Source organism: Pseudopodoces humilis, chromosome 7, assembly GCF_049639895.1.
Source record: "Pseudopodoces humilis isolate 2021_Gansu_Grassland_sample_001 chromosome 7, ASM4963989v1, whole genome shotgun sequence".
NCBI classification, from domain to species: Eukaryota; Metazoa; Chordata; class Aves; order Passeriformes; family Paridae; genus Pseudopodoces; species Pseudopodoces humilis.
In genome coordinates, this window is record NC_142206.1 from 28129803 (window position 1) to 28144967 (window position 15165).

Below are 15165 nucleotides of genomic sequence, written 5' to 3' on the forward strand. Positions count from 1 at the left end.
GAAACGGACACTCTGGAAAATCTTAACAAATCCAACAAAATCAGAAAATGGTTTAGAAGAACCTTTAAAATGAGTTTTATTGTCAGAATTTTACAAGTAGCCTTCAGTGGCATCATACAAGAAGAACTCTGTTGCAAAACTCTAATAAATAGTCTGCCCCAAGTCCCAAAATATTTTTTGAAATAAAATAAAACCAAACTTAAAAATAAAAGAGAATAAAAGCAAGACTTCAGGATGCTCAGAGATGTTAGCAATATTTCCCATTTACAAATAATATCAGGCATTATATAAATCTCCTTCATACAAGTCATTAAAAAACCCAAGACATTCTAAACCTTTACAAAAGCACTCCAGAAATAGTTCCAAAGAGATCCATTTCCATGACAAAACATTAGAGAAGAACTCCATGGGGATTAGCATCACAAATGAAGTTTGAGGTTGAAGTGTAGTGTGTACTTGTGTGCAGCAAGATTAAAGAGCGTGAAAAAGGGATTTGAAGAGAGCTTGGAAGTCTGTGACAAGACTGTGCCAGTGATTTTAATCTGTGTATTTGAGAATGTGATAAAGGGGAATGAGAGGATGCTCTCGAAATTAACCCCCAAATACACTGCACTTTATGGAAGGCAATATTTACTAAGGTAGTAACTATACCCTCAGAAGGGAGTAGAAAAGGTTTCTCAGCACACTGCACAGTTCAATGCCTGTGCAGACTGCAGTGCTTAAAAGCTGTATTTTGACACCTAAAAGGTATTTTTCTGTAGAGGTAACACGTTGTGGCAAGTTAGCTGTTCCTTCAAAGAACAAGAAATCAACTTTGCTGGCATGAAGCAGTTTGGGAAATCTCCTGCGAGACAATTTCACTGGGGACTAGGGATTTCAGAGCTCCAATCCTGTCCCGGTGCTTTGAAAAATACACTTCTCTAATTTCCCTTTACATATTCCTCTGTCTTCCATAATAAAGGATCTGTAAGATCTCTCATGCAATAAAACACAACTTGAATAAACTTTTCTCAAATCTGTCAAGATTTGAGAAAACCAGGGAAACAGAATGGGAGGGCAGGTACACAGTGATGGTTTGTGTGGCTTTTCATGGTGACATTTCGGGGGGGAAAAGAAAGCTTAATCTCTTTACAACTTCAGCTTAAGTCTCCTGCACGTATGCAAGCAACAGACTCCCCTGGAAGGGAAGGGGGCTGTACTTAACTGAGCACTGTTACTGGATCACTTCTGTCTCAGCCTGCCTGATGTGGTATGAACCGCAGCATGCCTAGTTTTGCTGTTTGTAAAGGTACTTGCAGCCATTGTTTCCACAGGAAACAAAGGCCACCAGAAATGCTAATGCAATAGATGTGTGATAATATGCCTCACCCATGGCTCACCTCTCTAGTCTCTCTCTAAGCTGTGATGCTGGTTGTACTGTACCATACACTATGGACGCGCACTCTCTGCAATGTATGGGAAGGTAGCACTAGTTACCAAGCGCAAATTGCTAAGGAGACACCTAAAACATTGCATTACATCCCCTTGTCTGTGGCATACTTCAGAAAACAATGTTAGAAGAGCAGTAAAGTAAACATTTCTTTCTAAGTTTCTAGATGTCATAATATTCGCCAAAGCTGCAAGGAAAAGCAGATTACCTGAAACAGAGAAAGGAGTTAATGGAAACAGAGGCAGATGGAACAGCAAGCCTGATCCTGGCCTCCAAATCATTTTGTACATAACAGATAAAGAGACAATGTGCAAAAAACAGACATTCACATTTTAGCAGTTAAACTTTTATTTTTTTATTTTACCTTTTAAAATTATTTACTTTGTTTTTTCTACAAAAGGCAGACATTGATTGTTGATCTGCAATTGTTCTGAGTGCGCGCAGAGATGCAAAAAAGGGTTATTGGAGGATGAAGAACAGGGAATTGCTCTGACTATACTTTCACATGTCATAATTAAGGTGGCATTAAAGCTTAAGTCCCAGTAATAATATTCATAACAGATAGTTTCCTTCCTCATACACCGTTCTCAGTTCATATCAATCGTGTTGAAAACCCACTCGGTGAATTTCTTCAGCTTTTCAGTTGCATTCTGAGATTCCTCCTGTAACCTCAAGTTGTCTTCCCGCAAATGTTGCACTTCAGCCTGAAGGCTGGCCTTGTCCTCTTTTTCCTTAGGCATAATGAAAAATAAAGATCTTAGTGGTAATTTTAGGTCATGCCTCCTATCTATCTAGAGCAGTAGGAATCTCCTATGAGAGCATCTGTCTCATTTTTTTTAAGGATTTTATGTGCAGTAACATGCAGGTTTATGTCCAAGGGACATTAGTGATGTTTCTTTCCACAATTTTTGCTTGCATGAACAGGATTTCTCTGTATTAGGTCTCAGTACAGAAGCTGGCTCCCCAGGTGGTCCCATAAAATTGGGCATGACCTGTTCTGTGTGTACAAGTGCTGATGGTTAACTAAGTAAAGGGCAGAGAATCTTCCTGCAAATACTTTCCCAGCTAAGAGACTTCATCTCCCTACAGCAGATCCTTCTTGGATCAAGTAGGCATTAAAATAATACAGGAAGTTTCCACAGCAGAAATTACAAGTTTAGATAACACTGTCAACTTTTCATCAGCAGGATACATTTTTACGGACTAACTTCAAGCCTTTTGCAGTGTCACCTGAATTAGGAGTGGAGGTACTGTGAATCACCCTCCTAATTTAAGCAGAGGAATCAAACGCCTACAAATTCAGACACCCCATCCCAGCTGTGCATAATTAGAAGCCTGAGAAAAGTAGCAAAGAAGTGTCTTTTTCTCACACAAGGATGAGACTGTCACAGGCTCAGGCATGGCAAAGCAGGATTACACAGTTATTAGCACCACCAAGCACTAAATACGTGTCTTACAAATCCTTCTGTAGATGAAATGCTTACCTTCCTTAAATCTTCCTGCAGCATCTTCAGTAAACCTTCCAGTTGGTCCACTTTAGAGGCGAGAGTTGGAGGAGATTCTTTACTGTTGAAAGCAGGAAACAAGAATAGGCATCAATATGATTTACTATCTTCACATGGGGTAGTTAGAAGCTTTGTCTATACCAAGTGGCTTTATGAAGGTATGCATTTGTGTGCACCAAGAGGTCACAAAATTAACATAAAGAGTACATGGAACACATGCATAACATTAAACAACAGAGCAAATTAAATTCATGATTCCTTGGGGCCATCCCATCACTTGAGTTCTTTTTACTTGAACTCACTGTATATGCCTTGAATTACCATTGCTTTGTTCAGGAACATCTCAGACAAGAAAAAAAACCTGCAAAAAGGTTTAAGTAGATTTACAATTCTTTAATTTTTACCTCCTAATTCCATCTTCATGAGAACTTGTGAAGAGTTATTGCATCAAGCCTGGAGATGGCTTCCAAATGAAGACATCCCTACTCTCTTCCTTAGTTTGTAGCTGGGAAAACCTGCACATCTGGTTTATTCACTTACCCTGTATAAGGCTTTATCTGTGCAGTAAGCTGGTCCTCAGCCTGATCACTGCTGGAAGCAGCGCTCACAGGTCTGTGATTTTCATCAGCAGCAGCAAAGAATGAAGCTCGCTGAACTGAGAAGGCAAACATACAGAGAAAAACAATGGCAGCAGTAATGATTATTTGTTCATGCAGAGCACAACAGCTACGCTGCAGCATCTCAGCAATTTCAGTCTGTTTCAAGCAAGGTAAAGCGAGGATCTGACATACCAATGTCCACTTGACAGAAGCAAACTAGCAGTGCGAGTGTTTGCACCAGGGTTTCCACTGTACTGGATTCAGGAAGTACTGGCTCTGGCACAAGCAGCACTGTGCAGATCTTCCTGGGTACAGCTCTATGATACCACCCAATAACTTAGCAGATATATTTAGCTTCCTTCACTCTATAAAGAACGCTTTTATCTTGAAGAAAGAGAATTTCACTGTGTGAAATTTGACCAATGTCATTTTTCAGAACCTGAAATTTTTTCCTTATGCTTTGTAAAATGTTTTCACATAGAAATATGAAACTTCTTCTCTGCCTTGTTCTGTAACTGTTCAAATGTTCTTACACATCTCTAAATCACTGTCATGTGTTATGTGACAAACAGCAATATAAAGACTTTAAGCTTAATAAATTAACCTCAGCAGCTGTTGGGCTCTCACTGGAAACAGAAGAGTATTGTCTTTTTCTGTTTGCCAAATTTTTATAGTACAGCTTGGGGTAGCTCAGTGATCCAGGCAGTTTTTCTTTCAGCTAGTACAGATATCACAATTTGTAACTTCAGAGGCTTGTGCTGAGGACATGAATCAGTGGTGTAGAGGAGGTGTTCAGAATCACAAATCAGGATTTAGGCTCCTTGGTATGTGTCAATCCCTACTGGCACCTGTCAGAGACTAGAGACTGGGATTATACTGAGACCAGACAACCAAAGACCAATGGAATTATATTGAGATCCTTCTCCAAGTCAAATTTGAATGTATTTTTATAGCAGTGAGATGAAGCTGCCAGCTAACACATTACTCCAGCTTTTCTTCATCTGAGCTGTCAGTTTGTTATCTTGACCACAGTGACTGTGTTCACACTTCTAAAGAGAAAAACAAGTGAGTCTGGGGCCTACCAAGTGAGGGATTCAGGTTAATGAGGACAGTCAAATAAATCTCACCAAAAACCAGGGGATCCTTTAAAGAGAAACTGCCAACCACAGAGAAATGTGTTAAAACCTGAGTTTCACCCATATGTGGTGATGAAAAAACCATCACTACAAATTCATTTCCTCTTGAGGACCATGTCTTACTTTGAATACCATTCCAAGACTGTGCAGCAGAAATATGAGCCAAGCTGCTCCTACAACTCCTGTGGCAGCAGAGCACAGGACACAAGTACATCCTGAACACCCATAGAGACATGCACTGTCCTAGTGATATATAAGGCTACTACCAGAGAACAGCCAAGAAATCAAATTACTTCACAGCCTTCTCCAACCATGCTGAATAAGGTCTAAAAGAGTCAAGATCAGTTAAAAAACATTTCCATGAAGGTGGGATAGCATTTATACAGACATTAGGAATGGGCACTTCTGCTTCACACACCTTGGATTCTAGTAAATTCTCTTTCGTCTAAACTGCATTTCATTTCAGGTTCAAATGTATCTAGACAGTTCACAGTTCTCCAGCTTACCAAGTGTCATGGAGATGGAAAATGCCAGGATGAAACAACACTTACATGCAAATCTACATCTTCGGGGTATGCAGAAGCAATTAAAAAGTATTTACCAACAAGGTGTATTTCCCAAATTATCCAGGTAGCAAACTTCAGCTGCACTACGTGTACTTCTCGCTACTGCAGTAAGCAAGCAATCATTAGAGTGCTTTTCCCCTACCATATGACACTTTTTGTACTTTTGTGCTGAATGCCTTGCCCACACCAGTTGTCTTTAACTGCTTTACATTAAATGTAAAGTGGCCAGTTTCGCAAAGATTTGGCCAAACCATAGTACTGAGGAATTCCATTATGAAGAAATGGTATCTGAATATTACATACAAAGTTTCAGGCTCTTAATACTTGAGCTAGTATTTTAAATGAACCTAAGCGTCAGACTAAATAGAAAATTGAGAACAACAAAACTAAAAGTCAGGATTAAAATAAACCCAAACAACCACAAAACCCACAGTCCTTAATGAAGTGTGCAAAGACCAGCTTCCTAAGTATTATATTCTGAAAACTTACCTTCAAAAGCTTTGGCAGCATCTACCAAGTTTGACCAGTCCAGATCAGAGGCAGAATCAGGCAATGGCATAAGACCAGGGTCTGGCATGGGCTGCCGTCTTTGCTCCTGGATATCTGTGAGGGAGCTGTCTGAGGCAGAGAACTCTCCTGGAGCGATGCAGAATAGATTATAAACTCCATCAAAACACCTGAAAATTCTTTTCTTAATACTATTGCATACCCTATTCTTAACTTTTCTGGCATAGCACTTTTGAATCCAAAATTCAGAAGAATGTTTGATCAACTGCAGTTAACCAGATACAGCCCTTTACAAAGTAGTTTTCTAAAGGCAGCACATTCAGCTCCTTTCTAACTTGCCTTAACTTTTGCAGCTGAGTGCTTCAAGAGCCAATCTCTGATTCCCTAGCACTGGCCCTAGGGTCAATACTCTTCCACCCAACAATTCCTGCCTCTGCACAAGCTGAAGATACTTTAGAGGGCTCTGCCGCTTGCTGGGGCTTCTACAATCCCTGGCATCTATTTGCTTCTGAAAACAAAACAAAACCAAACCCAAAAACCAACCAACCAACCAAAAAAAAAAAAAAATCCCAACACAAAACCGTGGGCTATTTTTCCTTCCTCTTTACAATCTTGTAAACCAATGGGAGCTGACTTAAGCCAACCAAGATGAATCAGAAGAAGAAAACCCTTAAAATTACTTCCAGAGCATTGCACATCTCTGAGGAGCTCAGTGAAACCTTCAGATCTTTACTAAAAAATAGCCACACCCACCCGAAAGGTGTTACATGGCTCACTATGGAAAAAAAAAACCAAACATTGGCAAGCTTGAAAGAAGGATTCAAAATCCCTGTAATTTTTGTGCAAATTCAAACAACAAAAGTGAAACACTTAGATTTTCACCACTAATTAGGGCAACACCAAATTGTCAACCAAGAATTATCTACTTTATTTCAGTTTATTGGCTGGACAATCAAGATATGTGCATGCAATGCCTGGTCACATGTGCAAGCTCAGAAGCATCAACAACAACTTCCTTTGTCGTACCCTCTGTCAAGATGTAAAGAAGTTTGGAAAACCTTGTAGGCAGTATAAGAAGAGAGAGATGCAGGGGTGAGAAGATGGACTGGGCACTTGGGAGGAAGCTGAGAAGATTGTAGTGAAGAGTCTGCTTGGATCATGCAGCACAGAAAGACAGTGTGACAGGCAGGATACAATCCCAAAATGCCATGAGTTGTGTTGTTTAGTTCCCCTCCACCCCCCACCCCTTCTTTTTTTTTTTGGATAGTCTAATAACCATATAACTTCAGTAAATAAAATAATTTCGTAAGAATTTCAGCTAAATCATATTGCTGCCTGGGGAACAGTGACCAGAAAAGCTACACAGCATTCACTTATTTGCTCAGAAATCTTGGGGTTTTTTTCTGTGTGTATTTACTTTTTGTAAATGCAATTTTGGCTCAATATTAACACTGAGGATTCTTGTCTTAGCTCTCAAAGGAGTTATTTTGGAGGCTAACATGAAGAGATTTCCAATTAGTGAAAAGATACATGCAATTAGATGAAAACTATTTGAAAAGCTACCTGTTTTAAAAATATGAGATGGATTGTTAAGGCAGATGAGTAAATACAAGCATTTTTAGCTCATTGTTTTTCCTCTTTAAAAAAACTGATGTGCTCTGGAATCTTTGAATTTAAAGAATTTTGAATAACTGGAACCAACAAATACTTGTGGTACTAAATATCTAGCTTGCTTAATCCTTTTCTCAGCGATGTGTGTGTGGGAAGACAATTTGTGTGCCAATCAAATAGCTGGTCCTTTTATCTTGCAGCTCCTACATTTTATAGAAAATGGAAAATCTTGTTTTGTTGACAGAGGTAGAAAGGTTATGTGCTAGGAGGAGTTATCAGTTTAGTGTGGAAAAGAACATGACAGCAAAAGAAGGTTTTGTAGTTTTCTTTTTGGAAAATACAGCATTTAAATGGAAAGAGACAAAGTACTGCTTTCCACTTGTACTCAGGTGGCATCATTAATCTTCTGACCCCAAGCCCTCAGAAGCCAAGTCCTCCATCCAGTTACAAGCATAACCAAGTCTGCGAAGTTATTTTAGTGTATATAAAAAACAGAAATGAAAAGAGCTCACTTTCCTAACTCTTATGCAAGAAACATGTTAAACAGACACAACAGCTCATGAAAATGTCAGGTTCAACACTGAAAACTGATGCCTGGTGATCACAGTCAGATGAAAAGAATTTAAAATAGATTTCTTCATCAGCCTTCACTGTCAAATGTATCCTGTGTAGCTAAATACAGACTGTACTTAGGGCCCACTACAGTGAGCTGAATCTATTGATAGCCTTGCATTTTCCTCTTGAAACACACTAAAATATGAATAAATCAGAGCAGATATGTACTTCTCAGAAAACACTGCAGAATCCTGAGATTCTGAACCCTGAGATCTACCTCTATTTCTGGAGAACACAGTCAGTTATGAAGTACACTGGGAACCTGTGAAAACTCCGTTTCTTACTGAGACATTCACGTGCAGCAACACACAACCCATCAAATAATCATAATGAGACCTTCCAGTAAACTAATGGGGGAAAGCTGAGTCTTCTTGACAGCACTTTACAAATGACATTTTCTGGTTAACTGTGTGACTAAAATAAGTAATTCAAGTGCTGTAAAATAAATAGGGTAAGGAAATTAATTTAAAAACAGTTGAACAGTTGGCACAATAAAAGCTGTATCTGGTGTAACTGTATATCCAAATGTCCACTAGTATTTATCCACTTTTGTATCATTTTCCTAATCATATTTTGTTCCCATAATCCCTCATTAAGGAACTGATGCCTGAAGTTCCCTCTGGTGGATAACCAGGCATACATTATTTGTCCATTGGTCCAACTGATCTAGGTGACTCTTAGAAGAAATTAAAGGAACTTGCAGTCAGTGAGGCAAATTTCTCTGCTCCCTCCACAATGCAAATGCATGACCAGTCATGCCATCTTACACCCGCTGAAGTGAGGAAAAAAAAATTAAATTCCTGTCCTTTTTTATATTTTCAGAGATGTGACTGGACTCTCCCTGTCTGAGCAAGATCAAGATGGAACTACCAACTGCTGTAACAAACATTTTCCTCCAAGATGATTCACAAAGGATTCCTCTGAAAGCTGAAAAATGGGAAATCCACTTACCATGTAGTGATTTCATTCCCAAAGTATAGGATGGTCTCCGTAACGGCAGCGACTTTGGGAGAGAAGGGTAGGTGCTGGTGAACAGAACATCATTTGGCATGGCTTGGTCCAAGAGCGAGGCCCGTGAGGTGAAGAAGTGGTCCCTTTGACCACTGTAAATACTCTCATCTGACAAAGTCCTTTGCAAGGCACGCCTTGTGGTAGGAGTGCTGGGAAAGGGAGACTGACAGGACAGAGTGTGTGACTATACATTCATAAACACAAATAAAAAGAAATGAGAAAAAAATAATCAATAAAGAAACTTTTGAAATAATTTTTAAAACCTTTTTTTAAGTAAGAAACCAAGTGTTAACATAGCATTTTTTTAGAGTGCACAGGAAAAAGAATTGAAGGAATTGGCTTTTAAGGAGGTTATACCTAGGTAACATATATAGATTATTTTTAGCCTGTCTCACATTTTAATTTTCAAACACCCACCCTTCAAACTTCTCCTGGAGTGGAAATCTCAGGCAGCCCTTGTTGACTACAGAGCTGATGTGTAGCAGAGAAATGGATACAAAAGAGCCCGAATGCTGCACAAACCAGAATTTTCCCAGTGCCTGGGGTTGGCTGCCTTCCTGCAGGCACAGCACCAGCAAATGCCAACTAATTAGAAATCTCTTGTTACTGATCAACTAACTGCTGCGGGTCTTCTGAAGTACTTGAATCAAAAGCAGTCCCATGAATAAGAGAGCTTGTGTCTTACCCCCACCATCATATCCCAGCTTCCTCCATGCCCCACGCAAGAGAAAGCAATGCTGGGGTAGCCAGGAGTTTTGCACTCTCAGGCCAGTGCCAGAGAGTTGCTATCATGACCATTCCCACCAGCAGAGACTCTGATTTCCATGAAACCTGTAGCAACATAGCTATCTCTAAGGCATAATGTTTCTTTACAGTTTGGTTGAAATTTGGTCCAAAGGCTTTAATGGAGAAATTTTTACAACGCCTCAACTGCTCTGTAAGAGAGTTTAAACAAAAAACAAAACAAAACAAAACAAAAACAAAAAAAAAAGGAGAAAATGGGTTTTACAAAAAGAGCAATTAAAAACAGAGTTGCTCATTTGCACATAAAAATAGTCCTCTCTTCTTGGAGAGAGGGGAAAAAAAAATGTTTAAACAGACAATATTCTATTCCTATGACCAAAATCCCAAACTACAAGGTGGGAGAAGAGCATGGAAGAGGGACTGTTGGTGTTGTACACAGGAAGACAATCTGCCAATCCCCTCACCTGTTAATTTCAACATAAGAACATTGCTGGACATGTTTGTTTTATGATTAAGAATCAGAATTATTAACACGACTTCCAAAACCTTGCTATCATCAGAAGATAAGGAAATAAAGAAGCCAACTTTCTATTTCTCATGCCAATTTTCTATTATCAAATCCTCCCCTCAGTGTTGCCTCCTTCAGGACTTGTCCATCACCATACAAACCTGCACATACCATTAACACTACAGAAATGACAGCTTCTGGCACACAGTTGCTGCTATGGCATATGGAGACTGAACTGCTTTTTTTTTTACTCCTGCTAATGAAAAGTTCTGGTACCAGAGCAGGGAAAAGAGAAAATGTTACTTGTCTGAGAATATACAATGCCCAAATAGTAGGGAAGGAGTTAAGGAAGGCTGGGGAGATAAAACAAAGATGACAAGACACACAAAATCATAGCCCAGAACAAATTCTACTGGCAAATAAAGCCTTGGTCAGCCAACAGACAGAACAGAGAAGGATTTTTGGTGCAGTGAACTAATGCAGGCCATTATCATTCTTTCTTTGCTTTTAAAGTGTCAAAAATTTTTATGCTGTAAGACTTTTCTGTAAGATGAAATCTAAGTCATACAGTGTGCAAAATTAAGTTACTTTAAAAATGCAATTTTACTTTTAACATGCAATTTATTGCTGTGACAGAATGTTTTTAACTTGCTAAAATTGCTTTTAAATTTATCAAAAGTAGAACCAGGAAATAAAGATCAGGGTAAGAACTGATTCACTAACCCCACAGCAGAAAAACAGCAAACTTGGGAAGATAACTTGGAATGAGACTGATTCTCTTGCTCAGAACAACCAACAGGAGGTGTTCGCATGACCCATGTCCCAGTTCCCCTCACAACTACCACAAACCTAAGAAAAAGCTATTTTGCCAATGACAAGGTTTTTTTTTTTTTATCTCTGGCCTCAAAAGCAACATCTTAAATAATCTGTGTATGGAACCCACACTAACAAGCTTTAATAAGCCACTTCAGGTTTTTACTAGCAAAAAAGAGAAGTTACAGCTCTCCCTTCAGCATGGTTGCTGTGGAAACAATTTGGGTTCTGGATGACAAGCACTGGCTGTACATGAAGACCAGAAATCAAGACATTCTCTTCCAAATTATGGATTCTAAAAATTAATACATGCATTTATATGTTATTCAACGTATTTTGAAACACATGAGGAAATGATTCTATCTGCTCTGCAAAAATACAGCCTTAAGTTTAGGGATCATTTTGGATAACAGGATTAGTGAGGTATAAAAGTGTGCTTTTTGCAAGGAGTTTCAATACTGCCAGTAAGTCACTGTCTAGTGATGCAATCAGGGAAGAACAGTTAAAATATGTAATACAACACTACAGGATTTTCCATAACGCAGCAGTACTAAATGTTCTCTGCAATTTGGCATATTAGTCTCTTTAAATCTGCACACAAATATATAATAATATGTAATATTATTATATATGTAATAAATACGCAATAATATTGCAGAGACTGTAACAATGAAACTCTTCACCAAATTAGTTCTCCTGTAATCAGTTACAAAGAGATTATTTTCTGTCCACAATGAGAATTCAGGGAATGTCTCACATTTTATTTTCCTGTTATGGGTGAGAATAGAAAAGATCCTATCTCTCTTTTTGACGTACCTTAAAATTCTTCTGGGATTCAGGTGTTGGGCTATCAAGATCTATCAATTTCTTCAGCTCTTCTTCGACAGTGGACTTGGACGCTCGTTTCGGGGATGCCCGCAGGTCTCTTGCGGACGCCCGCAGCCGAGGGTGGGCCATTTCATTGCCATCACTCTGGTGACGTCTTAAATGAAATGGAACAGACACATTCAGGTCTCAAAGCCCTGGGGCAAGAGGCATGAATGAAACAAGAATTATAGCACCCTCAAGTTTTTAAAAGAAAGAAACTAAGTAGAGGGCACAGAGGATGGAAGAAGTTTCACTGGTACAACAGAGACTCACCTTAGTGGATGTTTGTGGAAGCACTAAGCTTGTTTAAAAACATCAATTAGTAATACAATAAAATAATTCAAAGGTTAATGTAATACATTTTCCCAATAAGGGACTGAATTCATTAAAATAGCATGCATTCTGTACAAAGCTAAAAAAATGTGTCTTCAGTAAGCCCAAAAGCAGCAAATCACCAAATTTCTTTAATATTTCAATTGGCTTTTTATAATGTAGTTATCACAAAGTTTCACCACTTCCTTTTGACAGCCAGTTATTGGTATCATCTAGGGATACTGTGCCTGACTCAGTAACAGTCAAGGAGGTTTGAATAAATTACTTTGAAATGGGCTTTCTGAACTACTTGCTTTTTGAATCATACTTAACAGCATTTTCACTGGTAAGTTGTTTCTCAATTTCTCTTCCGAAAGAGGTGCTTGCATATTGTAATGCTGAGATATGGCTTGCCTTAAGCTTTAAGCCAGTTAGACTGGATACTGGCAGCAATTTTAACAAGGCAAAGTGGAATGCCAGAATTAATGCGCAACATGCATAGTACTACTACATGGATGAGAGGTTTAAATAAAACTCAGGCTCTACAATAAGAGGATTTCTAATATTTTCTCAAGTAGCATTCTGAGTCACCTTTAAGTAGTCCCAAGGAAAGATAAACTTTAATAGGACTGAAATCCACAGAGCTTTCTAGAAATGATAAAACCCCCAACTTTTACAAGTTAACAGGGAATGAGATTAGCCAACTATCAAATATTTAAACCATACTCCAAGAAGACTAGGTTACAGATTAAGTTCTACAGAAGATGAAGCATTGTATTAAATAGTCTTGAGCTCTTCTCTACAGAGAACTGTCACAGATCAAAATGCTTCTTTCACAATTAAAGCAAATGATCAAACAAGAGAACAAAAAAACAGTCTTACTTCCTTGAATCCATAAACCCCACTGAGTTTATTGTCCCTTCTGGCTTTTTCCATCCAATCAGATACTTGCTAGTAGCACCCTGGCGAGGGTAGAAAGTCCTAGGACCAGACGAGGAGGAGGAGGAAGAGGAGAAGGAAGGTGCGAGTTGGGGAGAAGTAGCAGAATGAAGCTCTTCTTTAGGTGAGCTTCTGGCACTGGTGAAAACAACAGGGCTGGCAGAGTGTCGTGAGCTCATGGTGCTAGGAGAAGAACATAAAGACAAAAATTGCCTCAAATGTGTATATATGGGCCTTGTTGAACTGATTTTAGAGCAGAAATCTGTGCACAAGATGTTATTCTTATCAAGAGCAGATAGAGTAGCAAAAGCACATTGCTCTTCTTAAGGGCCTTCCACCAATGTTTCATTAAAAACACCTCACGTAGTAACGGAAAAATTTTGCAAGCTGCCTCAAAGGATACAATATAGCCACCCTTCACAAAATGGGAGATCTAGGGGTTCACTGTCATTAGGCAGTTTAAAAGGAATACAGGAGATTTTAGTTGAATTGGCAAAAAGAACTGAAGTGCAAATTCTTGCTGGAATTCCTGGCTTTAAAAGAAAACATACTTTGAAGGAACTTATGCAACAAGAAACATCTCTTTAGTTAACAAACTAAAGAAGAAACCAATACAGCTCTCAAAGCAGGGGTTCCTGAATTTCACCTGGAAAGCATTTATTTAGCATTTGCAAGAAGAAAAAAACCCAGTTAAATTCGGAAGTTAGAGCAGGTCTCTAACATATATCACCATTTGTCAAGACAGAAAATGAAGCTGGGAAGACCAACTGCACATTTTTGGGAGAAGGAGAGGGGCTTTAAATGGAAGATACTCTTTTGTTATGCTGATACTCAAATCTGATGGAACTTCCTTCCTATCAGGAATGCTTGGCCTTAGACAATATTTATTATAACAACCTTAAAAGGTGAGTCATTTATAACAGGAAACTGTTGTGTACAGCTTTAATACTGAAATAGCATTATATATCTGGATAAATATATATAATATTGTATATATATATATATATATATTTCTACCAGCTCTCTACACAACGTATCCATGTTTTCATCCCTGTATCCAACACTGCAGTGAAGGAACTTGAGACAGATGGCCCCATGGTAGAGAACAGTTGCTGACTGAGAAATAAAAATTAGCTGGAAGGCTAAATAAAGTCACTGAATAATCTCTTCTTCCTTAGCACAGCAGAAAATTCTTCACCAATCTTTTCATAACGTAATAAAAATTGCATTTTCACATCTATCCCTCTTACTGAAACAGAAAAAAAAATTAAGGTTAAATTTATGTTGCCACCTGGGAAAATAATACCACCTACATTTAGTCTCAAGCAGTCAGTTATCTAATCTATGCCACTTGTCTGGCTCCTGCTGTAATAGTCAATGAAGAAATATCCTAAGGAGGTGGTTCTGCTTGCCTTAAATTAGGTATCTCAGATATGCAGGGAGAATTAATGTTTTGGAGTTTCTTCTCTCTCTTCATTGACAACAGATGAAGTCAAAAGAGTCACCCTGAAATACATTTCATTTTCATGTGGCTCAAGTTAAGCACCACAATTGCCAGCAGTGAAGTGCTGTGGGCTTCATGAAGAGCCTGGGTGGACTGCAGCCTTCTGCTGCCTGCTGCAGCCCAGGGCCATCACACATCAGGGGCAAGAGGCACCTCTCCACTTGCATACAGAGCAAATTACAATAATACAGATTTTCTTTTAAAGAATTGTATTTCTTCTTGCCCTCCACCTCTACATTTGAAAGGCCTATACAAAAGACAGCAGACTGAGAAAATACAGGAAGATATTTTCCTGTCCAACAATCTCATATATTTAGTGCTGCACAGCACAACCTTCATATTTGTAAGAGATACACGTAAGCATAATTTACAGCAAGAAAGCAGAGAAAATTAAGAGCTAGGGGAATAGGCAGCAATTTTTTCTTCATTTCCCCTTTGTCTCTTCCAATACTGAAAAAAATCTCATATACATGCTGAGTAAAGCACCCCATTTGTAAGG

General features: G+C 38.7%; 1 protein-coding gene across 4 annotated transcripts in view; it reads right to left on the reverse strand.

The window, feature by feature from the left end:
- Positions 1-1759: 1759 nt before the first annotated feature.
- The window catches only part of SIPA1L1 (signal induced proliferation associated 1 like 1), a 199121-nt gene continuing 185715 nt past the window's right edge, over positions 1760-15165 (reverse strand). For 3 of the 4 annotated variants that reach the window (XM_014252044.2, XM_088057235.1, XM_088057236.1), the window contains 7 exons: positions 13106-13345; positions 11861-12026; positions 8920-9163; positions 5725-5871; positions 3475-3589; positions 2914-2995; positions 1760-2160 (listed from right to left, as the gene is read on the reverse strand). In XM_014252044.2, the coding sequence (XP_014107519.1) occupies positions 2017-2160; positions 2914-2995; positions 3475-3589; positions 5725-5871; positions 8920-9163; positions 11861-12026; positions 13106-13345 (1138 nt within the window). In that variant the 3' untranslated portion in view covers positions 1760-2016. The remainder of the gene's footprint in view (positions 2161-2913; positions 2996-3474; positions 3590-5724; positions 5872-8919; positions 9164-11860; positions 12027-13105; positions 13346-15165) is intronic. The other variant, XM_014252045.2, reaches the window with a different exon arrangement.